Raw genomic sequence first — 27,352 nt, 5'->3', positions numbered from 1 at the left:
TCTGAAAGAGCAGAACTCCCACCTGGAGGGCAAGCATAATCAGAAAGAAGTGGACTTCACTGAAAAGTCAATTGTGCTGCATCCCCATTTCAGTCCTTTGTTGTACATTTCTGTGAACACTCAAAGAAGTTCACTCCTTTCTTCTTGAGTAGGAAAGTGGAAATGTAGAGTGGCTGGAGGCTTGCGTTTTAGAGAAGACTCCACCCACATCTTTTATTAAGGGGACTCTGAGGGACTCCTCTATTCCATATGTCCCTGGAAAGAGGAGAGAGTGTCACTATTCAACCACCTGGCAAGGGTCCAGTAAAGAAAATGCACCTCAAGACACAGGATATAGCAGAAGTATGTTTTTCCTGGAGAGAATGGGGCTCACTTCCACAAAGGCTGCCATCAGAGTCTCTCATTATAGCCATATATAAGCAAGGCCTCCCAATCCATTAACCCCAATGAAATAAACTGAATGCCCTGGCTTTGTTTTAACATTAGAAGAGATTTCTGCAACCAGTCCAATCTCAGGATCATGCAGCTTTTCAAACAGGAAAAGAATGCTTTTCATACCATAGGTCTTCTCTTGGTTTCAGGATACAAACCAGATACCAAGAATCAACAGAGGGCTCACCAAAGAACCAAAGGTTATGAGAACACATCATTTCCTATTATTGTCCGAACTCTGTCATTAGCAAAGTATGTGGCCTTGTACAAGATATTTAATCTCTTTGCACCTCATTTTTCTCATCTTTAAAATAAAATATGTGGGCACAGTAGTTCACCCCTGTATTCCTAGCACTTTGGGAGGCTGAGATGGGTGAATCGAGTTCGAGACCAGCTTGGGCAACATGGCAAAACCCTGTCTCTACTAAAAATACAAAAAAATCAACCAGGCATGGTGGTGGACGCCTGTAATTCCAGCTACCTGGGAGGCCGAGGCAAGAGAATCAATTGAAGCCAGGAGGCAGAGGTTGCAGTGAGCTGAGATTGTGCCACTGCACTCCAGCCTGGGTGACAAAGCAAGAATGTCTCAAAAATAAAAATAGAATAAAATAAAACAGTTAGGTTAGATGAATTCAAAAGATTCTTTACTTGGTTTAAGGTTCTCTACTATAGCATACCCTCTGTAGCTTGCATCTTAAACCACCAAAGGTCATAATCTTAGTACTGAAAGATTACCTTCTTTTCATGCACAGATCACTTTCAAAGTGCAAAACAGACTAGAGAAGACATTTTCAGAGGTAACTTGTCTATTATTTCTCCTCAATACCAACTTTTATTGACAACCTTAGGTATGTCAATAAAAGACATGTACAAATAAGCACCATATTGATGCAAACACTGAAGTTTATTTTTGTTTTTGTTGTTGTTGTTGTTGTTTTGCCATCTCTGGAATTCCTATCAGCATTGTAAATTTTGAAATAACCCATAACAAAGAATTAACTATTTCAATAAACATTCTCCACTATAAAGTAGCTATAAGCTGCCCACAAGGCAAACTATTGTATAGCAAACAACCATGTAAAACTTAATAAATCTTCTCTGGTGCATGAAAATCAGCTAACGCTTGACTCAACAGCTTTCTACCTAAGTGCCACCAATAAACTGAGCCCCAGAGACAACAGATGGAAACAGAATAGCAAACCTTAGGAATTAAAAGATGTCTCTATAATGTTTTTACTTTGCTAATTTAATAGAAGACACTTAGTTGTCATGACCATTAACTATCCAGTGTGGAAATCAAATTTTGGAAGGAGGACAAATGTATAATATACATCATTTTAATCATTCATTTTAAAATAAAGGCAAGTTTCTTACATTAAAAAATCCATATTTTTTTTTCTTTAGACTGTAACTATAGAAAAACAAATCACCCTATAAAGATCTGTAGTTTATGAAGCAGTGAAAATGGTCAAATGGTTATTGCAGTAAGCTAGAAATTAGGAAATGTGAATATTAATTCTAAATTTGTTACTGACTCAGGATGACCTTGCATGATGCATCCAACCTTCTTTTCTCTGTATCAGAAAACTAAAGAATAAATGTAACATCACATTCTTTTTTCCTTTGGGACAAACAACTGTGTACAATTGAATAAAAATGAAATTGTATATGTAGTGGCTAGAATAAAATATGTTTGGGTTGGTTTGAACTTAGCACAGTGTTTAAAAATTCAACATTTTTTATACTTGTGCAATAAATTTTTAAATGATGTCTGAAATGCTTTGAAATCTTCAGAAACAGGTTTATAAATGGCATAAATAATCATTTTATTTGATCTGGCAAATAAGATATAGAATACCACCTAAAATATACCTGAATATTTTAATATAGCAGTCTTTGGTTCACTTACCCTTAAAAGAAATAATTCAATCAGAATTCTTTCAAGACAGTTAGATTAATTACAGAAGAAGGAAAAAAAGAATCTCCCCCCAATTGAGCAATTAACATGCTTCATCTTACAAAGGCCACTGAAGTTAATCCACGGCTATAGAACTATTGCTCTAGAAACTTAGCACCTCCCCTTAGTACTCACTGAGTCCAGCTCCCACTTACACCCTTTCTTAGACTGCATCTAAACAATTCCAGATACATATGTTCTTTTTTATTTTATTGATTTATTTATTTTTCGAGATGGAGTTTTGCTCTTGTCACCCAGGCTTGAGTGCAATGGTGTGATCTCGGCTCACTGCAAACTCTGCCTGGGTTCAAGCGATTCTCCTGCCTCAGCCTCCCAAGTAGCTGCGATTACAGTCACCCGCCAACATGCCCAGCTAATTTTTTGTATTTTTAATAGAGACGGGGTTTCTCCATGTTGGTCAGGTTGGTCTTTATTTTTAAAGGTCTTAAAGAAAATATATTTACAACTCCGTTTTAATGTTAGCCCCAGTGGAAAGTTAGTCCCTACCTTATAAGGTCCTTACAGATAAGCAATTCCCAGTGCAATATTATTCTAGCTGATTCATTACATTTTTCTTGCTAAGCAAGTCCTTACATGGTTGAAGGACACTATTGGAATTCATCAACTTTTTCTTCTCTATATGCTATAGTACAACTGCAAGCCTAGCACTATTTAGTTTCATTTTCTAAGCACTTCTTCCATAGGATCCCTACATTGTTGTCTTGTATCCTCAGAGTTCTCAAGTTCCCAGGGTAAGCCTAAGAGTATTTTCTATGTGGTCAGTCATTCTCTATCTAGAATTTTATTTTTTTGTTTTGAAATATTTGATTGACAAAGATTGAATATATTCAAAGTGTGCAACAAGATGATTTGAGAGATATATACACATTGCATAATGATTACCACAATCAAATTAACACATCTATCATCACTCATGCTGTTTATTAGGTCCTGAGAACTTGTTCATCTTATAAGTGAAAATGTGTACCCTTTGATCAATATCTAGTGATTTCCTCCACCCACCAATGCCTGGAAACCACCCCTCTACTCTCTGCCTCTCTGAGTTTGACATTTTTAGATTCCACATATAAGTAAGACCATACAGTATGTATATTTCTGTGTCTGGATTATTTTGCCTAGCAAAATGTCTTCCAGGTTCAACCACGCTATTGCAAAGGCAGGATTTCCTTCCTTTTTAAGGCTAAATAATATTTCATTGCATATATGTATACCACATTTTCGTTATTCATCTGTCAATAGACACTTAGGTTGTTTCCATATCTTGGCTGTTGTGAATAATGCTGCAATGAATGTGGGGGTGCAGCTATCTCTTCAAGATACTGATTCCATTTTCTTTGGATATATACCCAAAAGTAAGATTGACAGGTCTTAGGATAGCTCTATTTTATATTTTTTAGCAACCTCTATACTTTTTCTGAAATGACTATACCAATTTACATTCCCAACAATGTGCAAAGGTTTCCTTTTCTCCACATCATCACCAACCCCTGTTATCTCTTGTCTTGTACACCTGTTAGGATGGCTATCATTAAAAAGATAAGAGATAACAAGTAGAATTTTATTTTTCAATAGAAGAATGTTAACCCTCAGTCATTTTTATCAAATAAATTTTATCTAACTTATTTCTATTTTTTTCTTTTATATAAAAGATTTTTTAAATTCAATTTTTATCCCAAGGTATTATGTACCCTTCTGGCTTTGAAATTATCTAAAAGGGGTCACACACCCAATTTAGTAAAAGAAAAAAAAGCAGTTGTTCACTCCTGAGCATCATCACTAACAAAGTATCATGTGCTGAACAATACCTGGAAGCATAAGGGAAGTTTGGGTATATAGAATGTAATTATTAACCTGAATTGGATGTTAGCCAGAACACTGGACCCACTTCCCCCAGCAGATTGTCATAGTACAAGTCCTCAGTACATTAACTGCCCATCAAGAGACACCACCTTAGAAACATATTAGAACCAAATGTTGCAGCTCCCTTCTCAAGAGGTGTCAACATGTTCTTTTTGTTACATAGATCACCAACTGCTAGACTATGTATGTCCAAAAACATTCTATGCCATATGTTCAGAACAGTGCTGGACCCTATGTACAGCACAGAAGTATACAAAATAAAGAACATATCCATATCCCTTATGGAACTTACAACCTATTTAAGAAAATGGACAAAACATTATAATAGCTACCAGTTATACTAAACACATATCAGGTGCAATGTTAAGTCCTTTATACATATTTTATAGGACTTACTTGATACTTGATATATTGTTTCCTCAAACCAAGCTGTTTAAGTTAGGGGTTATTTTTCTGATGCTTTTTAAAAAGAAACTCAGGTGCCCAGTACAAACAGTCTAACCAGGTTTGGGTAACTACAAAGCTCACACTCTAATCACTGTACGACATAGATTCTCAATGAGTATATCATCAATCAGATGCTAAAATGTATGACACAGATAAAAGCTAAGAATGGCAAAGAGTGAAGAGTTAACATATTGACTAGAGGTCACAGGAGGAGGTGATACGAGGGAGGCTAGACTTCAGTTTGACTTTAAAGAATGATTTAAGTACATAAAATCAAAGGGGCTGTATATTCTAAATACCAAGTTATATAAACCTTGTGGACAGGTCAGAAGGCAAGAATAGCATGCCGGGATGAGAGAGACAAGAATCAGATATGTGATGTGTTTCAACATGCATGTAGGTCTGAAGTGCAATAATTTAATTTTACTTATTTTTGTATCAATGTGTAAATGTGCTTTAGTCTATATAATATTCAACTCAATAATGTCAACTTTATTTTATATCAAAAGACTTCAGAAGCCTCTGGAAATGGATGTGTTTTATAATGTTATTATAAGTTTTAAGGGTAGATAAAGAGAGGAATGAATTACATTCGAGTCCACATTATCAAACCTTATTTTGTTTTACTCCACAAAATGAAAGCTCTAAAGAAAGCTCTTGATTTATAAGCACTCAAATTAATACATAAATCTGGGATCAATGTAATAACTGGAACTTGCTATTACCATTCCTATGTCACACCAACTAGAAGGATGAAAACCAAGAAGTTCAAGCAGATAAACTCCAAGACTGTACCTGCCTTTTGATAGTAAGAACCAAAAGAGTGTCTAGATTCTCCAGTTAATCCTGCTTTGTCATCTGTTTACTTCAGGCTGACTCCTCCCGGTAAATCCACCACCTCACGTATCACAACCTCCTCTCTCACCTTTTCCAATCAAAGCTATTTCAACATTAGTCTTTCTGAAAGTAGGAAAATGTAGAGATGCTTGTACCCAAGGAATAGCTGATGCACCGGCACTCCTCTTTTAAATAAATAAATGCTAAGTTCATACCTAGGAAAGAAAACACAGTAACCTCAGAAAAACAGAGGTGAGAGAACGGAGCAAAGTACTCCAGTAGTCTATCTTGTGCCGAGAAAGAAATCTCTCAAAAATCTCTCAAAAATGTTAAAAATATCATAGAAGGGGACAGAAAATAAAACCTAATGGATGACTCCAATAAAATAATTATAGTCAATTCATTGGAAATCCATAATTCAGAGTTAACACTGGCATTTTGTGTTTCTTTTAAAAAATGGATAGAAGAATAAAATGTGTTAGGAGAAAACCTCAATAATACATAGGGGCAAGGGACAATCTCTCAGCCCGTGGTATCCAGGAAGCGAAAGGCTTATGCTCTTTTGAATTTTAAAAATGTAGCAAAACACATTGATTTTAATTGCCTATAATCTGAGGTCAAACCTTTTGGCATGGTTCTTTGTTCATAGCAACACCACCACCAATAATATTTACTGAGGATTTGCCATGAGTCAGATACTGTTGTGAGCACTGGAGAGGATACAGCATTAAAGGTGACAGACGAGGCCCTGTCCTTATGGAGCTTATGTTCTGTCCCAATGCGGAATGATAAATACGGTTGGACCAGGGAACAAACCATGACTAATTCTCTAACACAAAGAATACTGTCTTATAAAGAGGAAACTTTCTTGCTAAATTGGCAATTTTACAGAGACCTGAATCTTTTCTATTAGAAGAAAAACACTTTCTGGTGTGTGCTTAATCAGGTTTTGGAGCTTCAAAGGAATAGAACGAGAGATAAAAGACAAATCCCACCAAGCTAGAGAAGAGCTGATGTTCTGACCCTTTGACCCTGCCCATCAAGAAGACATAACACTCCAGGTTTGAAGTCAGACTTGATTTAGATTTGAAGCCCAGTTTCATGCCTTATTAGCTCCATGACCTTAGGCATGTTACTTAACTTCCTTAACAGTTTTCTCATCTGTAAAATGGTGCTAATAAAAGCCAGCTCACTGTATTGTTATAAGCATTTAAAGATTTCATTCATAAATGTTTAAATCATACCACGTGGCATATGCGTTTCATTTAATAAATAGTATAGATGATTTATATATGCATATATATATACACACACTCCATATGCTCATCTTTTCTTTACGCACATATAATTTACCCACCTATCCTCAATGCCATTCTCCCAGAGTTCTACCCTTCTGCCCTTGAGGTATTTACCTTCTTCCAAATTCACAATTAGCTAGTAAAAGAATCCAATCACTGAAAATGTGTTAATGAGAAAGGATAACAGAAGAGTACAGTGACTACTGTCTGCCAGCTCAAAGACCCCTCCGTGGAAGGTTTCGGAAACAAAACTGTACTAAAAGTTGCATAGGCCAGAGGAGTGACTCTGGTGTGAATGCTAAGCAGCATCCTCTGGGGGTTTGTTGTAGTAGCACTCAGTAACCATCAAGTGCTAATACCTAGAACCTCATTAATTTTTTTAAAAAAACAAAATTTAAATGGACATTGTATCCTTTTTCATGTAAATTAATGTATGTGCAAAAGTAATGTATTTGTCCTGGAACATTCTATAAAATAAATATAACCCCTAGGAAAACAGGACCATAGAAAGGTTAAATGTCCATGTAACATCTGTGATAGAGCAATACCTAGAACACAATTCTCTTTTTGGCCCAATAATTCTAGACCATATCATGTTGACTTCATGAGATTTAACTAAGTATAGAAAGTTCCGCGTTGAAAACCTTCATCCAAAAGGATCCAAAGCTTGTGAATTAGGCAATGGCAAGAATGCCACGCCCTTTGCTACGCTAAGAGGAAAGTCTCTCAAGTGATCGACTCGATGCCTGGCCATGCAAGTCAGACATTTAGTCATTTTTCTAGACGCTATCCATCATGGAGCACATTCCCCAATTTCATGCAACCTCATTTAAACGTCTAACTGCCTATTCTGATCAGAATAAACCTTTGGTGGAAGTAAAAGCTTGACAATGCTGACACCTAGTGGCTGTGAAGAAACTGGAGCAGATCCAGTCTAGGAAGAGTAGCGAGCTACTGTGCTAGTGTCTACAAAACACACAGCATTTAATCATGATGAATATTCGGTTATAAAGTACAAATTCTAAAACAAACCCTATAAAAGTTTATTTCAGCTCTCTATTTATCTTGGGGCCTACAAAAGGAGGCAATAAAAACCGTGCATTTGAAAAGCAAATTTTCCTTCTATCTTCCACACTTAGCAAATTACTCATCTTCAAAGGTCAAACAAAACTAAAGATCGATTCATATTTTGGCATATTTATGACTATTTTCCTTAATATTGCATGTACACCCACAACCTTATCCTGGTCTTAAGGTGATTTTTCTCCCCAGGTCAAATATAAAAGCCAACTGGCCAAGCCATTATAGAGATTTCCTTTATGCCGCTGAAGCGTCCCTAGTCAAAGGGTAGCTGGATTTTCACAAACCAGCAGGAATTTTTTTTAAGCGAGGTATGAGGACACATGTGGAAACCCCTAAAGTACACATCTAAAAGCAAGGACCACATTGAACACTGTGGGAAGCCATATGAACACAGCAGATCAGCACAACACAACCTGTTTCTGCTCTAACCATTAGAAGATAAGTTTCCTCAGACCCACCTGCACCTGTGACAGGCAGGATGGCAGGAAGCCTAAAGTGTTCATCTCCTCCACCAAGGAGAGCTCTGACCCCTACCTGCTGACGTTTGAAGGCTAAATAATCCAAATTTTCCAGCTCCTTCCCAAGCTTCTGGTAGGTTTTCTGGAGGTCGGATTTGTTGGCAACATTTTTGAGAGACTCAAATGTCCTTTGAAACTGAAATTGAAAACAAAAGCAGATCATTAGGATAGCAGCAGATTGTTCTCAAATTCTCAACTTGCTAACACAAAGAGTCGATAATGAGCCTCAGTTTCTCCCATTCATAATACAGTGATAACAAATGCTAGCTAATTATCTTCCAATGAAATAATTAGGGACACACAAAGAGTTATAAACCGTATTCTAAGTATAATCAACATTATTGCATGCATGAGAAGCCTGTTTAGTCTTCATTCTAACAAAAAAGCATACTTCGTTTAAAAAAATAAAAAAGAAAGTTCATCTTTTAAGATACACTTCTGCTTTTAAATTTTTTAAAAAGCACAGTGAATGTATAATTTCAAATCATAATAAGGAAGCATTAAAGAGTGCTCACATTTCAATCATAGAAACAAACAAATTTATGAAAATGTAGTTGCTTACATGATATTTTGCTATAATAGCATGGGATCTGGCTTGCCTCTATAATAATATCTATGCAGAATAGGTTACCCAACAAACTTCAGCAAGGAAGATCTCTCAGAGCTTGTATTTTGAGAAGGAAGGAAAACTTAACATTTTGATGATCAAAGCATATGTGGCATGTTCAGCAAACATTTTTTCATTTCTGCTCTATAACACAGATGAGCTATGAGCAGAAAGAGAGTTCTGATCAGTTCTGCTGAATCAGAATGCTCCCATTCTTTTTAAATCAGGTACTAGATAAATACAAAGGTGAAAAATTGCAACAAACTACAGAATGCTGTCTGCTACTAATAATTAATTAAGCAAAGGAAGCTCACAAGAAATTGGATTCTTGGTTTATTTTAGTAAATTAGAACATACTTTGGAGGGTTAGTGACTGAAAATGTCAAGTAATGTAATTTGCAAGACATTTGCATTTGCTCTCTCTTTATGTCATTTATTTCCCATATTCTCACTCTGTGCCATTAGACAGATTTCTCCAGATAGAGACTTGACCATCTTAAACACACCAGAACTCCACTGTGACTATATGCCATGAGACAGGCTAATAAGATTTTATAGAATATAATTAAGTTTCCAGGGAAATTATTTGACCCTTCCTATATCAAACTCTATGAAATAAATCATATTAAAATGGCATTCTACTGAATTAAATCCCTAATATCAAGAAAGTAACATGTTTATCTCAATCCAAGGTGACAGAGGGAAAAGAAACGGGAAATAACAGTGCTAAGATTCCATGACAGGACATTAAATTAAATTCAACAAATAATCATTTAGAACCTATATGCACAAGGCACTATGAATATAAAAGACATTTCCTGCCCTGAAGGAACTTAGACCATTGGAGAAACTAGACATGAAATTCGGAAATGAGATGGACACTGACACTTACTGAGTGCCTGCTCAGCCCCAGGTACTTTATGCTTTCCAATTGAATCTTCACAAGAACCACAGGAGTTCCTATTTCTCTTCTCATTCTACAATTGAGTAAACTGGGTTTCAGAAAGTTTGATTGAACTGGGTTTCTATTACAACGTTCATGTTCTTTCTACTCTATCCTTAACTCTAACACAGGCAAGGTAGTAAAGAGAATGCAAAAAAAAGAGATAAAGGTAACATTGGTGAAAACTCAGAAAACTCACTGATATTGACTGAGGGACTCAGACCACATAGAAGACGTAAGAGAATTTGAATTGGGCCCCAAAGGACAGGAAGTCTTTTAAGAGTCTCACATGGAAACCAATTCTACCCAACACTTCAAACACAGCCAAAATCAGTTCATTTTCCCCACTTATAACAACAAACAAATTTCTTTTAACGTAATTTTAATGACCTTTATATGAAATATTTATCGTATTGTATAATCATTTCTATGCCTTGCCCATTTCTTGGTTCATTCTCACTATGTTCAAATCAAAATAAAACCTTATTTAAGATTCTAAAAAATTTAAGTAATTTTATCTATGATTTAAATAATACAAGCTATTTCACTGACAAATCCATTTAACTCTAAAGCATGTTTTAGCCCCCGCACTTTGTCTTCCCTAAGAAATATTAGCTCTACTTCTTAAATATTTCTTCTTCATATTTATCTCTGTGAACATTATACAGCTCCAAATGGGAACTTTAGAGCAAACACACTTGTAAAGAGTGTTCAAAAAACACAAAAAACCAACACTTCCCAGTAATATGCCCATGGCCAAAGAAGTAATGGAGAAAATCCAGTAACAATACATCATCACAAGAATATTTTAACTAAAGGTCGGAGTTTGTATAATATGGAGAGTTCAGCTTGAACTTTCGTTATCAGGAATTACATCCTCCATTTATTGATAATAAAGAGTTCAAAATACTGTAAAACCATGATAATTCCATTCATTTAAGCAGTTTTTTTGCTTACAAAAGCAATTAATTGTCAAGGAGAGGTCATATGAAACCTGTGGTGTAGCTCTGGCTTAGCTCCCTATTGAACACACCCCATCCCCACCTGCACACATTTACACTTAAAGATGCTAAAGAGTGAAAGCAATAATCTTACTTTGCAAATGATGCTGAAGTACGGAAGATAAAAGTTAGGTTGAGGCCTAGATTTTAAAGAGCATTCACTTGACTTGAACATTTTTTTTTAACAGGCCACAATGGTTAATCATTGAAACAAACCTCCAAGATTTTCTATATTTGTTCAGTACATGATAATTTTTTTATATTGATTATTTCTCCAAATAAATGATCTCCCGGTTGGAGACAAGTTGGGGAAAGGAAGCACAATTAATTCAAGAGATTTTTAATACTCCTGGATTTTACTTATTCAAAGTTTTGAGTGGGAATTTAAAATGAGCCAAAAACCCCAGAATAATTTGTTGAACCTTGAATTTTTCCTGTGTGCTTTTTTTTAACTCATTATAAACCAAACTCAAACTTTAAAAAGCTCAGTGAATTAGACTAAACCCAAAACAAACCTTGGACATACAAGATAAGAATGGGTGGAGAAAAACAATATCCCTAAACCCAACACTTACTGGGAAAGTAAGCACTGTCAACACTCCCAGAGTGTGTTTTCTCATCAAATTATTTCTGCTCAGAAATAATAATAGTAACCCATCAAATAAAACAGCAGAAACTATAATTGTTCATCTCACATTAAAATAGCTGACAAATTGTTTTGCAAGAAAGAGAAGCATAGAAAAGGCAACAGGGAAATGTCTACTTTGTCTCAGCAGTCCCTTTTCCCAGATACATTTTTTTCTCCTTTTTCCTGACAATACATATATAAATAAATCTAAGCCAATGTTCTATACAAATTATGCATCCAATGAGTTCATGTAAATTATGTAGATTCATGGAGTAATTTGAGAAAGATACGAAGAAATAGGCTGAAACAGCAGGAAAAAAAAATGCAGCCAAGGCTCTGGCAAACAAAGTTTTCCTCGCCCTCAATGCCAACGCCCTGGCTTCCTTTTGTAATCAGATCGATTGATTCAAATAACTCTAAAGCTCCAGCAGCCTACTAATTCCCGTAATTTAAAAACATCAAGTAGCATTGCTCCAAAACAAGAGCTAGCTCCACAGTCATCATTTTTTTCTTATTTAGTATTTCATGCATTTATACAAGGTGCTGGATGCTACCCGTAGCATGAAAAGAAATCCCATACTCGCAGCAATATGTGTACAAAAGGGTATCCAAGAAGTGCCTGATGGAAAGCATTATATCACCAAGTGTGATCTTAGTGTCCCTAAATTGTCTGTTTGAAACAATGCCAAAAGTTTCTAGAGACTAAAGCAAAAGGAAACAATAGTCAAAGAAATAATATATTGATCCTCTATAAATATTAATACTTAGAGTAAAAAGAAATTGTTTTAAGCATAAGAAATGGCTAATCTACCTTACTTAAATATGGCAACCACAGAACAATCAAAAATAAAGTATTACAGAGAAAGAAATTACTTAATGTTTCTGAACTTAATCCATTGACTTTCATACATATTTTCCAAATGAACTTACAAGATGATAATACCACTCGTTAAAAGGAAGTTTACAACTGAAGCAGAAAATTAAAGCTCACACACATACCTCAAATGATTTTTTTTTTTTTTTGGCTGTAAGGAATGATTATAAAAGTTAAGAACATAGGGCAAAACTGGGCTTGAGATCTAAATTAGAAACAGTTCTATGTAGGTGAAGGCACACTGGTCTTGAGGTCTGAGGTTCAAGTCCTTGCTATGCCATTTTAAAACTGCATCACTTTGGACAAGTTATTACTATTTCAATTTTGATTGTGTTATCTATAACACAGGACAAACTGTCTTTGCCTGCCTACTTCATTCAGTTGTTGTGAAATCAGTTGAGGAAAAAAAAAGACATTCATTCAACAAACATTTCTCAATGAGCAACATACCAGACATGTAAGAAACAGAGGAAAACAAAAGAGAAACAACTCTTACCCTAACAGGTTTTGCAATCTAGCTTTATAGGTTACTGCTTTATAAACTTACAAGTTCCATAAAATTGAAAAGACCATTGTCATTAAGCTCATGACACCTTTCAGTAGTGAACAAGGACTGAACAAAAGGGTCATTCAATAATTGTTTCTAGAACAGCATCACTGTGCAAAGCACTGGGCTTGACACTGTGAGAAACATCAAATTTATGGTGAGGCATGGTTGGAAAAATGACGAAATCATTGATGCTTTATGAAAAGTTTGGCCAGGCGCAGTGGCTCATGCCTGTAATCCCAGTACTTTGGAAGGCCAAGGCTGACAGATCACTTGAGGTCAGGAGTTCGAGACCAGCCTGGCCAACATGGTGAAATCCCATCTCTATTAAAAATACAAAAATTAGCCGGGTATGGTGGCATGCGCCTGTAATCCCAGTTACTTGGGAGACTGAGGCAAGAGAATTGCTTGAGCCCAGGAGACAGTGGTTGCAGTGAGCCGAGATCGCACCACTGCACTCCAGCCTGGGTGACAGAACAAGACCACGTCAAAAAAAAAAAAGGTTTATGGGCAATGCCCCCAAAGAAATCAGCAGTTTACAAATGGATAACCCATTTTGAGAAGGGTCAAGATGATGTTGAAGACAAAACCCACAGCAGCAGACCATCCACATCAATTTGTAAGGAAAAACTTAATCTTGTTTATGCCCTAATTGAAGAGGACAAACAATTACCACCAGAAGCAATAGCCAACATTATAGACATCTGTACTGGTTCAGCTTATACAACTCTGACTGAAAATTTTAAGTTGAGCAAATTTCGCCTGGATGAATGCCTAAATTGTTGCACACAGATCAGTTGCAGATAAGACCAGAGTTTTCACTGAAATATTTTAACAATTTTAATTTCATCAAGCTCTTTAAGTATTCCTTTTGAGAAATGTAACAAAAGACGAACGTGGATTTACCAGTATGATCCTGAAGACTGAGCACAATCAAAGCAATACCTACCAAAAGGTGGAAGTGGCCCTGTCAATGCAAAAGCAAGCCAGTCAAGAGACCAAAGATCATGGCAATCATTTTTTAAGATGCTCAAAGAATTTTGCTTGTTGATTATCTGGAAGACCACGGAATGATAGTATCTGTTTATTGTGAGGGTGTTTTGAGAAAGCTAGCCAAAACTTTAGCAGAAAAACACCGGGAAAGCTTCACCAGAGTCCTTCTCCACCACAAAGCTCCTGCTCATTCTGCTCATTCCTCTCATCAAACAAAGGCAATCATTTAAGTTTCAATATAAAATCATGAGGTATCCACCTTACAGTCCTGGTTTGGCTCCTTCTGACTTCTTTTTGTTTCCAAATCTCAAAAAATATTTAAAGGGCATTCATATTTCTTCAGTTAATAATGTAAAAAAGACTGCATTGGCACAGTTAAATTCCAGGACATTCAGTTCTTCAGGGATGAACTAAGTGGCTAGTATCATTATTTACAAAAGTGTCTTCAACTTGATGGAGCTTATGATGAGAAACAAAGTTCATATTTTTTATTTTTTTCTTTTAATTCCATTTTTCTATGAACTTTGTGAAGTCCCCTCATCATTACCCTGCTTAAAATTCTTTAATGGTTTCCCCTTAGCTTTCAGACTATAGTTCAAACTTTGCAACTTAGCACATAGACCTTTCAAATTGGGTCTGTGCCTACCTTTCCAGCTTCAACTCTTGTTCCTCCCACACAGTTTACCCTTCATCTCAGCCATTCAGGACTATTACAAGTCTTTCAGCATACATCCTCCTCTGCAGGTAAAACGCCCTCTGCCCCACTACCTTCTTTCTCTAGTCAACTCTCCAAACTCAGCCACATAGTATTCATTCAACATACCCTCTCTTAATACAATTCCCACCTCCATAACACTTTGTACCAACCTCTACCATAATAACATATTGTTAATTTACTTTTTATCTAGTCTGTAAATTCCAGGAGAGCAGGATCATTATGGTATTTTTAGAAATTTGAATCCCTAGCACATACTAGAGTGATGGTGACTGCCACAAAGTAAGCACACAAAAATAATGATTTGCTGAGGTGATTAATTAATTAATCAAATCAGAGATAACTGGAAAGGTGCTGATTCTTTCTTTAAAAATAAAAATTTTACATGGTTTAAATTTGTATTGTCAAAGGTCATAAAATTTCAATTAAACAGGAGGAATAATCTCAAGAGATCTATTGTACATCATGGTGACTACAGTTAATACCAATAAATTATATATATGAAAATTGCTAGAGTAAATTTAAGTGTTCTCACTACCAAAAAATTGATAAGTATAAAAGGTAATGCATATATGTTAAATAGCTTGAGCTAGTCATTCCAGAATGTATACATATATTAAAACATCATGTTATATACTATAAATGTATATAATTTTTACTTGTCAAAATAGGGGGATATAGAATGGATAGTTAATGGATATAAAAATAAAGTTAGATGGAAAAAAAATCTGGTGTTTGGTAGCACAATATAAAGACCATAGTTAACAATAATTTATCACATATTTCAAAGTAACTAAAAGAGTGGAATCAGAATGTTCCTAACACAAAGAAATGATAAATGCTTGAGATGATGGATATTCCAATTACCCTGATTTTATCATTACACATTATATGCTTTTATCAAAATATCACATGTACCCCATAAATAAGTACAACTATTATGTATCCATATTAATTAAAAATAAAATTTAAAATATATATATGTTTGAAAAAAATTTTCTTCTTCCCTAAAATTTCCAATAGGAAATTCATGACAAATCAAAAGCAAGTGTGCCATATTTGTCTCTATTTCTTATTTCTCCTCTTATATCTTGATGTGGTTTGGCTGTGTTCCCACACAAATCTCATCTTGAATTATGACTCCCACAATTCCCACATGTCATGGGAGGAACCCGGTGGGAGGTGATTGAATTATGGGGGCGGGTCTTTCCTGCACTGTTCTCCTGATAGCAAATGAGTGTCACGAGATCTGATGGTTTTAAAAACGGGAGTTTCCCTACATAAGCTCTCTCATTGACTGCCATCATTCACATCAGATGCGACTTGCTCCTCCTTGCCTTCCACCAGGATTGTGCAGCCTCCCCAGCAAGGTGGAACTGTAAATCCATTAAACCTCTTTCTCTTGTAAATTTCCCAGTCTCAGGTATGTCTTTATCAGCAGCATGAAAACAGACTAATACAGTAAATTGGTACCAGTAGAGTGGGGTACTGCTGTAGATACCTGAAAATATGGAAGCAACTTGGGAACTGGGTAACAGGCAGGGGTTGGAACATTTTGGAGGGCTCAGAAGAAGACATGAAAATGTGGGAAGGTTTGGAACTTCCTAGAGACTTGTTGAATGACTTTGCCCAAAATGCTGATATACATATGGGCAATAAAGCCCAGGCTGAGGTGGTCTCAGCAGGAAATGAGGAACTTGTTGGGAACTGGAGCAAAGGTGACTCTTGTTATGTTTTAGCAAAGAGACTGGTGGCATTTTGCCCCTGCCCTAGAGATTTGTGGAACTTTGAACTTGAGAGCAATGATTTACAGTATCTGGTTTAAGAAACTTCTAAGCAGCAAAGCATTCAAGAGGTGACTTGGGTACTGTTAAAGGTATTCAGTTTTATAAGGGAAGCAGAGCATAAAGTTTGGAAAATTTGCAACCTGACAATGTGATAGAAAAGAAAATCACATTTTCTGAGGAAAAATTCAAGCCAGCTGCAGAAATTTGCATAAGTAATGAGGAGCCAAATGTTAATCGCCAAGACAATGGGGAAAATGTCTCCAGGGCATGTCAGAGGCCTTCACAGCAGCCCCTCCCATCACAGGCCAGGAAGCCTAAGAGGAAAAAGCAGTTTCCTGGGCCAAGCCCAAGGTCCCCGTGCTGTGTGAAGCCTAGGGACTTGAGCCCTTTGTCCCAGGGTTCCAGCCATGGCTGAAAGGGGCCAATGTTAAGCTCAGGCCGTGGCTTCAGAAGGCAACTTCTGAAGCCTTGCCAGCTTCCATGTGGTGCTGAGCCTGTAAGTGCACAGAAGTCAAGAATTGAGGTTTGGGAACCTCTGTCTAGATTTCAGAGGATTTATGGAAATGCTTGGATGTCCAGGTAGAAGTTTGCTGCAGGGGCAGGGCTCTCATGGAGAACCTCTGTTAGGAGGTATGGAAGGAAAATGTGGGGTTGGAGGCCCAACGCAGAGTACCTACTGGGGCACCACCTAGTGGAGCTGTGAGAAGAGGGCCACTGTCCTCCAGACCCACCCCAGAATGATAGCTCCACTGACAGCTTGCACAGTGCGCCTGGAAAAGCCACAGACACTCAATGGCAACCCATGAACGCAGCCAGGAGGAAGGCTGTACCCTGCAAAGCCACAGGGGGAGAGCTGCCCAAGACCATGGGAACCCACCTCTTGCACCAGCGTGATCTGGATGTGAGACATGGAGTCAAAGGAGATCATTTTGGAGCTTTAAGATTTGACTGCCCTGATGGATTGTGGACTTGCATGGGGCCTGTAGCGCCTTTGTTTTGACCAATTTATCCCATTTGTAACAGTTGTATTTACCCAATGCCTGTACCCTCATTGTAAGGGAGGAGACCACCCCTCATATCGTCTTATGCCCAATTTCTGCCTTCAAAGAAAGAAGTAAAAACTAAAAGGAAATGAAATCCACAGGGAGACAGCCCAGTGCCACACCCTGGGCCTGGTAGTTAAAGATCGACCCCTGACCTAATCGGTTATCTTATCTATAGATTACAGACATTATATAGAAATGCACTGTGAAAATCCCTATCCTGTTTTGTTCTGATCTAATTACCAGTGCATGCAGCCCCCAGTCATGTACCCCCTGCTTGCTCAATCATGACCCCCTCACACGCACCCCCTTAGAGTTGTGAGCCCTTAAAAGGGACAGGAATTGCTCAATTGGGGAGCTCAGCTCTTGAGACAGGAGTCTTGCCGATGCCCCCGGCCAAATAAACCCCTTCTTTAACTCAGTGTCTGAGGAGTTTTGTCTGTGGCTCGTCCTGCTACAATCGTATCTAGGAAGTAACTAACTTGCTGTTGATTTTACAGGCTCATATGCAGAAGGGACTTGCCTTGTCTTAGACGAGACGTTGAACTGCGGACTTCTGAGTTAATGCTGAAATGAATTAAGACTTTGGGGGAATGTTAAGAAGGCATGATTAGTTTTGAAATGTGAGGACATGAGATTTGGGAGGGGCTGGGGGCAGAATGATATAGTTTGGTTGTGTCCCCACCCAAATCTCATCTTGAATTGTAATTCCCACAGTTCTCACATGTCATGGGAGGAACTGGGTGGGAGGTAATAGAATTAAGGGACCAGGTCTTTCCTGCACTGTTCTTGTGATAGTGAATGAATCTCATGAGATCTGATGGTTTTAAAAACAGGAGTTTCCCTGAACGAGCTCTCTCTTTGCCTGCCGCCATACACGTAAGATATGACTTGCTCCTCCTTGCCTTCTGCCATGATTGTGAGGCCTCCCCAGCCATATGGAACTGTAAGTCCATTAAACCTCTTTCTTTAGTAAATTGCCCAGTATCAAGTATGTCTTTATCAGCAGCGTGAAAACAGACTAATACACATCTTAAATACCAGTCTCGACTTGCTCTTTTTCTTTACATCTTAATATGCTTTTACGTATTTTGCCTAAGATCTTTCACAAAATATACATAGCTCCTAACAGCTCTTAATTATACAGTAATTTTCCCTTTATCGGCTGCTGATATGTTCAATAATAAAAGGCTTTAGAAACTCTTTTTGTTGGTACATATCTGCCTTTTAAATAGAGGGTGGCCTCAAAAAGTCTCAGCTGCCAATATGGTAGTGTGATTTTTCTGTCAAAATAAATATTCATCACAGTCAGAATTATTGTTTGTCCACAAATGCTTTATAAAATTATGTGACAAATGTTAAATATACATTTGACAAAAGTTGTTAAATTCTGGAGCCATTTCTTGTAAGATGTTGGTCTATTACCTAATCCAAAGGGATCAACATTCCCAAAACAAATGAAACCTGACTATGGTATGATAAATGGAAAAAGAAAAGTTAGTTCAACTCAACAGTCAAATTTCCCTTCATTTTTAGGAATAAGTACATTTCACTCCAAGGGCCAAAAAGTGGGAGCAAGATACCACAGTGGAGAAAGATGGAACAGGAAAAGAAGGTGAAAGAGAACTCATACCAGTTCTTGCCAAGTAATTCATGTCAAATATCATTCAGTCTTCACAAGACCCTTTCAAGGTATTCAGAATAAGTTATATTCTCCCCATAACTCAGAAGAAGAAACCAAAGCTCACAGATTTTTAACTTTCCCAAAATTACCTGGCTAATCAACAACACAGGTGGGATCCAAGCAAGGTCTCCATGCTGCCAAAAGCCATGTTTTCTCCCCATAATGTCGTGACCCAGTAAGCAGAAGCCATCCAAACCTATTTTCTTCCAAATAAAATTGACCCTTAGAAATCCAGATGCCAGGCGGGGCACGGTGGCTCACACTTGTAATCCCAGCACTTTGGGAAGCCAAGGTGGGCAGATCACCTGAGGTCAGGAGTTTGAGACCAGCCTGGCCAACATGGCAAAACCCTGGTTTTACTAAAAATACAAAAATTAGCCTGGCATGGTGGTGCATGCCTGTAGTCCCAGCTACTTGGGAGGCTGAGGCAGGAGAATTGCTTGAACCTGGGAGGCGGAAGTTGCAGTGAGCTGAGACTGCACCATTGCCCTCCAGCTGTGCAAAAAGAACAAATCTCTGTCTCAAAAAAAAAAAAAAATACAGATGCCAATAAAACAAGATGTGGAATCCTAAGAAGAACAAATAGCACAGAAAAGCTTGAAACACTTGAACAGTATCAAAGAGAGAAACATTTTAACTTAAATTCCTATAAAAAATTTATAAACAATGGTAACAATAGAGCCAAAATACCTTTCCAAGTTTCTACAATTGATGAAATACTGAAATATCAGCATTTTTTTTCCCTGTGTCCCCTATTACCTTTCATTTGGACCTGTTTTCCCCAAAAGAACACACACATTTCCTTAAGGAACTAGACACATTTAAAAGTGCCATGTCAGGAATCCTTGATTATTTAATTTGGCAGTACTTGTCCGTTTCCGGGTTGCTCAGTGACCCATGTTTACACTAGTTGGTAGTCTCAGACTATGTCCTTGGAAATGTTCTATTGTAATTGCTTCTCCTGTGGCAGTCTCAGTGGAGAGAGTATAATTTAATAGAAATAAGAAAGCTTTACAAAATCGGGAAATTTATATAGATACATGCTATTAAAAGAGAGTAACATCTCATTTATCTGACATCTAAAAGGAAATATACTTCAAAAGGGCTGAAAAAAATCTGGTATGTAGGAAAAGTCATAAGAAGGAAAATAAGTTTGAGACCAGTCTGGCCAACATGGCAAAACCCTGTCTTTACAAAAAGTACAGAAATTAGCTTGGCATGGTGGTGTACACCTGTAACCCCAGTTATTCGGGATTATACTTGAAATATACTTCAACAGGGTTGAAAAAAATCTGTTATGTAGGAAAACTCATAAGAAGGAAAATAAGAGTAAGACCACTTAAAAAAAATTGTGAGCTCAGAGGAATTCTTTAATGCTAGGAAATAAAGAACAAAAACAGAAAATGTAGCAGGAACTTGTGTAAGAGTCAGGAGGGCAAAAAAAAAAAAAAAAAAAAAAAAAAAAAAAAAAAAAAAAAAAAAAATCCAGAAGCCTGCATGAAATAGTAAAGATGGAGGAGAAGAAAGGCAGGCCTTGGTCCATTACATGCAAAATAAGGGCAAGAAATAAAAAGGCAGTCCTCTGTTTTGGGAGGAAAAAAAGTGTGTGCCCAGGAGAAATTCACATCTTTAAAGTGGACACACTCCTCCCACCAAAAATCTATAATAGATTATTATATAGTAGGATTGGGGAGTGTGGTGGCTGACTACAGAATTCTTCTTAGGAAGGGCACTACCTATACTGAAGAAAATACCTTAATGAGTAATTTAAGGTGGGTAGTGATATCCTAAGGACACAAATAAGCAGGGGCCAAGTCGAGTGCTAGAGAGATAACTATTCTTGACTGCATTCCCATAAACAGAATTTAGAAGTCTGAGGGAAAGTAGCTAGAGAGAAAAAATGTGGAAGGGCAATGAGATGGAGTTGCTAAATAAGATTTTGAAGATTTCTAACATACAAATTGAAGCCACTTAGAATATATTGTTGCAATATAGAAATCCCTCCCTTCCATCTTCTTGTAAGTTTCTGTAAGGTTTACTATACTCACATATTCTGGCCTACTCTGGCAGGGTTAGAGAGAGAGAGAGAGAGAGAGAGAGAGAGAGAGAGAGAGTGTGTGTGTGTGTGTGTGTGTGTGTGTGTGTGTGTGTCTATTTGTGAAAGGGGAAAAGGCCAACTCCAGATTCTGGGTGAACATAATGTAGAATAGAGATAGAAAGACAATCTATAAATGAAAGTAATTCAGTGGAAGCAAAAGCTTGGAGCCAGAGTTGAACCTGAAAATATGAGCTCCCAAGGAATTTGCAGAAATTTGGGGGAGAACATTATACTTGATAGGACACAGAATAAGGGTTTAAACTAATTATACTGAGATCTTAAGTGCAAGAAGATCCCAGCAAACAAGTGGTTCTGCATCATAAGTGGATTATGAGTAATTTAAAAAATGAAGGTCAGAACAAAAGAGAAAAGAAATAAAAGCAGGCAAGCAATGGTCACTTAGAGCTCTTATTGGGTCATTAAAAAGCAAGTCATGCCAAACTAATTTCATTTCCTTTATAACTGAGATTACTAGACTGATAAATCTACAATGCCACAAACAATATATCTTGATTTCAAGAAGGTCTTTCAAGAAGTGCTTGAGGAGGTCCACATAAAAGCTTTGCAAACTGTGATCTCCTTCCTCATGTTATTTGCCATTTACTTTCTGTGTCTAATCACATCAACTTGGAATCCTAGGACACAGCAGAGCAAACTTGTATTCCTGCTTTGCCAAACTCTTGCAATCATGTATCCTTCATTCCACTTATTCATCCTGATTATGGGAAGGAGGAAGCTAAAACAGACCTCTCTTTTGGTTTAGTGGCAGGTGACGTGCTGAGTGAAAGGACAGAAACTCTCAACTCCATAGATTCACAAGGGGAGCATCGTGTGTCTTCTAGCAGAAAATAAACTAATGGTGTCTGAAACATTGTATATTTCTATTGGTTTTTCCATAGCGTATGAGCTTGAGTAATTTCAAAAGATACCTAGAACACTCTTTTATATATATATGTGTGTGTATATATATATATATGGGTGTATATGTGTATACGTGTATGAATAACAACATTGACTATAAATTATGAAGCTGAGTATATTTCACATATATAATGTATGCATATTTTATGATAGTTCATTGTATGATATTTCATGTGAAGCATTTATTATCTCTATTTATAATTAAGAACTTACAGCTTTTATGAGGAAATCATTGCTGTTTTCCATTGTAATTTGTACCCCATATATGTAGTACTTAACTATCATTGTTTGAACCTCTAAAGTTTTGAATTGTAAAGACGTTCAGTTCTAAATCAATGATGAGAATGTATCTCTGGGTAGGTTTTGTTTCATTATGAATTCTTATTTTATATTTAGTATAAAGCAAATAGAATTTTTGTTAGATAATGTTGTACACAATAAAATTTGAGTGACAAAAAAAAAGGAAGAAATAAAGAAGCATGGTTTATACAGCAGCCCAGTGAAGCAAGCTTGAAGCTCATTTCAACAACTTTTCTCAAAGGGTGTTCATATTTGATTGATATTATCTAAAAGAAAGATATAATACTGTTTTCCATGTCATTAAACAATTTTTCGTGAATAAATTTTAAAATGACATAAGGTTAGGAAAGGAAGACAAAATTGAGAGTCAAAGGATCCTGATGAACTATAACAAAAAGCTAGAATTAATAAGATAAAGTTCAATGAATATAAATGTAACTTCTACCTTTACATATTTTTTAAAAAACTAGTATCAGAGGAGGAAGACCTGGATTAGGAGTAGTTTGAGCTCAGAGAGTTGGAGGTTTTAACTGTTTTCAAAATCAATATGAACCAACAACATGACAAGGCTATTGTGATAGGTAAGATCATGTTAGACATTAAATCAGGGATGCAATTGTACATTTATATCACAGAATGTTCACATCAAAGAGTTTGTTTTGATTTCAAGACATTGATTTCAACATTTTATGGAAGTTACCTACAATCCAGAGTGCATAGAAAAGGATTTACAGAGATGATTAGGGGGACTTCTATTTCTTGCAATGGCAAATTAGAAATTCAGTCTGATCCTCTGCTGAAGGAAACAAATAAGGTTTGATGATAAAACAACTCATCTTAAAACATCAAAGAGCTAATAAGGCAGTGAGAAATTACCTGAAATGGGTTTCAGAAGAGCCAATGTTCAGTATCCAATCAAAAATAGCCATTCACATTCTAAGACAAGACACCATGAGCAAACGCAAGGAAAATGATAGCAGAAGCAGGCACCCTGGGAGTCCAAACACCAGAGTTCTCAAACCTTCCGGATCAGACAGTTCTGCTCACCATGTCGAGCAGATCAAAATAAAGATTGAAAATTTCAGCAGGAAACCAGAAGTCATACAAAGAAATATAAGTCAATTTGAAAAATACATAGAAATTCTATGGTATTTAGAGTGGTCTGGAACTACCATATAAGGAACATTCAAAAGTCAAAAAATTTTCAGCCTAGAAAAGGGGAGACATAGGTAAGTCCCAAGAGTAATCATCAGTTATTTGAAAAGAGCTTTTTCTATTGCCTTGATTCTGTGTTGCTCCAGAAAGCAAAACTAGACCCACTATTTGAAATAGCAGGGAGGCAGTTTTAAGCTCAGTTTGAGAAATATGTCTCCAACAATTAGAATTGTCCAAAATCAGCTTCACTGTCTGAGAAAATTGAGATTGTTATCCTTGTTAGTGATCATCTACTGTTAGGCAGTTGCATATATTGCATATTATCAGAGAGTCTTTCTACTTCACGTAAAATATCAAACTGTAAGGGCACTGAAGTTTCTCCACTATGATTCTTTTGATTCCAAGTAGAAGCTAATATTGTCATAAACATTATTAGAAAAATTCCAAACTGACATTTCCCAAAGTATGGTTTCAGAAAGTCCCAGGATAAATATACTATGGAAGAGTTCTGGGGTCAAAAACATTTGGGAAATTCTGAGTTAAGCCGAGTTAAACAGGCTTCTTCATGGCAATATTTCTCAACAACTTTAATGTGCTAATGTGCATCAAAACATTCATGGGAATTTATATGTGCAGCAATGATAACTTACAAAAAGAAACAACTTTTTTCCTTTTCCATATTTTCAAGACATGTTCTACAGAATACTTTTGGGGAAATGTTGGGCTAAATAATTCTAATCTTGATGATCTCAAAAACAATTTAGTGGTTTTCATTCTACATGAAGTCTTGAAAGAATTGAGTTGATAATATGATTCATATATAAACTTTTCATGAGGATGAAACCATGAAAAACTATCATAATTTACCACAAAAGATGTTCCCTTCTCTTTGATAAGATGCCACTTCCTTTTTCATAACATATCACTCTTTTACTACACATACTTATATGTGACATATAATCTAGTTGAAATTGAGGCTCTAAGTGTGAGAGAGGATGGTTAGAATTTAAAACACCTTCTGGCATATCTAACTTACTTCAACAACTGGTTGTAGGTCCATGAATTTGCCAAAACTTTTAAAAGCTGTTTGTAGTTAAAGCTGTTTTAACTATTAGGGTAGTAAGCTCCAAAAGTTTTAATTCTTTCCTGTTGCCTTGAGCAAGTTACTTAAATTCAATGTGCCTCAGTTTTCTCATGTGTTAAATAGAAATCATGATCATAGGGCTGTCATAAGAATTGAATTAAAAGAGATAATCCAGCACAGTGTTTGGTACATTATAAAAACCCAATAAATATTAACTCTAATTTTTACTGCAAGAGGTACTTTGCTTTTGTTTGATCTACAATGCCATCCTCCTTCATTTGCATGGCATAATGTAGGTGAATTACCGACCTCTGTGCCTAACTCCTAGTGGACACTCAACTAAAATGGTAGTGAAGGTGGTTTTATCCTTTATATACAGTTACTTCCTAATTGGTTATGAAGGTGGCAGTTTTCACATTACAAAAGTCCTGCATTCTGCCCTATCTCAACAAATCTAGAGTCTAAAACAGGAATTATTGGGTCATTGGAACTAGGTATTACCATGTCACTGGAACTAGGAATTACCTGCCACTTAATCTTTTGTACCCATTTCTTTTTTACAGCATTTGTTAGTGTCTGTATTCAAATATGAGACAAATGAATCTCAGAAATGTTCAGTAATTTGTCTATGGTTATTAAACAAACCAAGAAGCAAGTAACAGAAACCTTTGCTCAATTATGTCACCTACAAATCCACTAGTAAACAGCTGCTGGTGATGAAAACAATTCCCTTTCCTAAAAAGCTACTTAAACTAAAAAAAAAAAAAAAAGGATCGAATTGCTCTTTTTACTGTAATAAAACTATCAGTTCAGTAATTTGTCTATGGTTACTCAACAAACCAAGAACCAAGTAACAGAAACCTTTGCTCAATTATATCACCTACAAATCTTCTAGTAAACAGCTGCTAATGATAAGAACAATTCCCTTTCCTAAAAAGCTACTTAAACTAAAAAAAAAAAAAAAAGGATTGAATTGCTGTTTTTATGGTAATAAAACTATCAAAAGAAAAAAATGGAAGTACAAAGAGAGGGTCACTCTAGTGTTAAAATAAGCAATAGTGAATACAAGAAAGATATGGCCAGGTGTATTGGCTCACACCTGTAATCTCAGCACTTTGGGAGGCCAAGGTGAGAGGATCATGAGGTCAGGAGTTCGAGACCAGCCTGGCCAACATAGTGAAACCCCATCTCTACTAAAAGTAAATAATACAAAAAATTAGCCAGGCATGGTGGTGTGTGCCTGTAATCCCAGCTATTTGGGAGGCTAAGGCCAGAGAATTGCATGAACCCGGGAGGCAGAGATTGCAGTGAGCCGAGATGACCATTGCACTCCAGCCTGGGTGAAAATGTGAGACTCCATCTCAAAAAACAAAAAGAAAAAAAGAAAAAGACAAAGACAAAAAGAAAGATGCAAAGAAAGGTTTAGTTTAGCAGTTAGAGAAAATTATTTTGACAAGAAGGTTAATCAAATAAGACCATTGTTTGCTTAATACAGTAGCGATAGTAAAATCACAGACACTTTATGAAAATGCAGATGTATTTATAGACAGAGTATAAGGGTCCTTTTCAAGCAGAAAATACAACAGATATAAAAAGAGTTCTTTGCAACCTTTTCATCTGAACACTACTAATGATTTGGTCAAACTAAGAAAACAGACTTTAATAAAATTCTCTTTCTACTAAAAATGTGCTAAGTGGGTTTGTCTGAAAAAATAAAGCATTCAGGATATCTTGCTAACTTTGTATCATACTAGTTAATATGCATTATTTACTTGTATTAAATACATGTCTACATTTTCCTAATGGATTACTACAGACATCACAGACTACCTGTAAACATGCACTCTTTATCCTGAATCAAGAGGACGTGGCAAAGTAGAATTCATTTACAAACCAGGATAAATTTCCAAATGTCTTAAGCTTTTTCTATTTTCCAAGTCATTTATACTCATATGTTTATTATATATTATCTCTATAATTATGTTATTTATTTATAGAGAGCATAGTTATTTAAATGATGTTATTTATTTATAGAGAGCATAGTTATTTAAGTGATCAAAAGTCTATAACTTTTCCTAGCCATTTCCTTATAAGCAAGCCATCTTCTGTTTAATTTCCCATTGGCTTTAGAACTAACTCTGGCTTCCTTATTTTGAGGTATACATTAGTCTTCACAACCCAGTCTAGTCTGCTTCTGAAAGGGTGATGTTAAGAAATGAGAGTGAAGCCAAGATGCACTAGGATCAACGCCAGGTTCAGAGAATGAAATTAGAAGTGAAGACAATGCCAAGGTAAACTAAGCCATCTTTTACTTACAGCTGACACATGTTGCAAGAGGCACATGACATCAATCATGTCCGCAAGGATAAGGAGTCTCGTCACTGCAGCCAGCAAGGCACGGGCAGCTTGAACCACAGCCTCCCTTTTTGGGAGAAAACAGGGGTCATCTGTAAATCTCTCAGCTGATACTTTCAGAGCTTCACCTGAAAAATACAACCCCAAATAAGTTATACTTTAAG

At 36.5% G+C, this 27,352-nt stretch overlaps 1 protein-coding gene across 3 annotated transcripts in view; it reads right to left on the bottom strand.

Annotated features, from left to right (window-relative positions):
- CTNNA3 (catenin alpha 3) overlaps nt 1-27,352 on the bottom strand; it is a 1,764,647-nt gene that overhangs the window by 1,590,650 nt on the left and 146,645 nt on the right. For all 3 annotated transcript variants that reach the window (XM_065521050.2, XM_005565734.5, XM_065521052.2), the window contains 2 exons: nt 27,150-27,316; nt 8,470-8,589 (listed from right to left, as the gene is read on the bottom strand). In XM_065521050.2, the coding sequence (XP_065377122.1) occupies nt 8,470-8,589; nt 27,150-27,316 (287 nt within the window). The remainder of the gene's footprint in view (nt 1-8,469; nt 8,590-27,149; nt 27,317-27,352) is intronic.

Source organism: Macaca fascicularis, chromosome 9 (assembly GCF_037993035.2).
Source record: "Macaca fascicularis isolate 582-1 chromosome 9, T2T-MFA8v1.1".
NCBI lineage: Eukaryota > Metazoa > Chordata > Mammalia > Primates > Cercopithecidae > Macaca > Macaca fascicularis.
The sequence above is the reverse complement of the archived record's forward strand: the minus strand, read 5'-3'. Positions and strand labels throughout refer to the sequence as shown.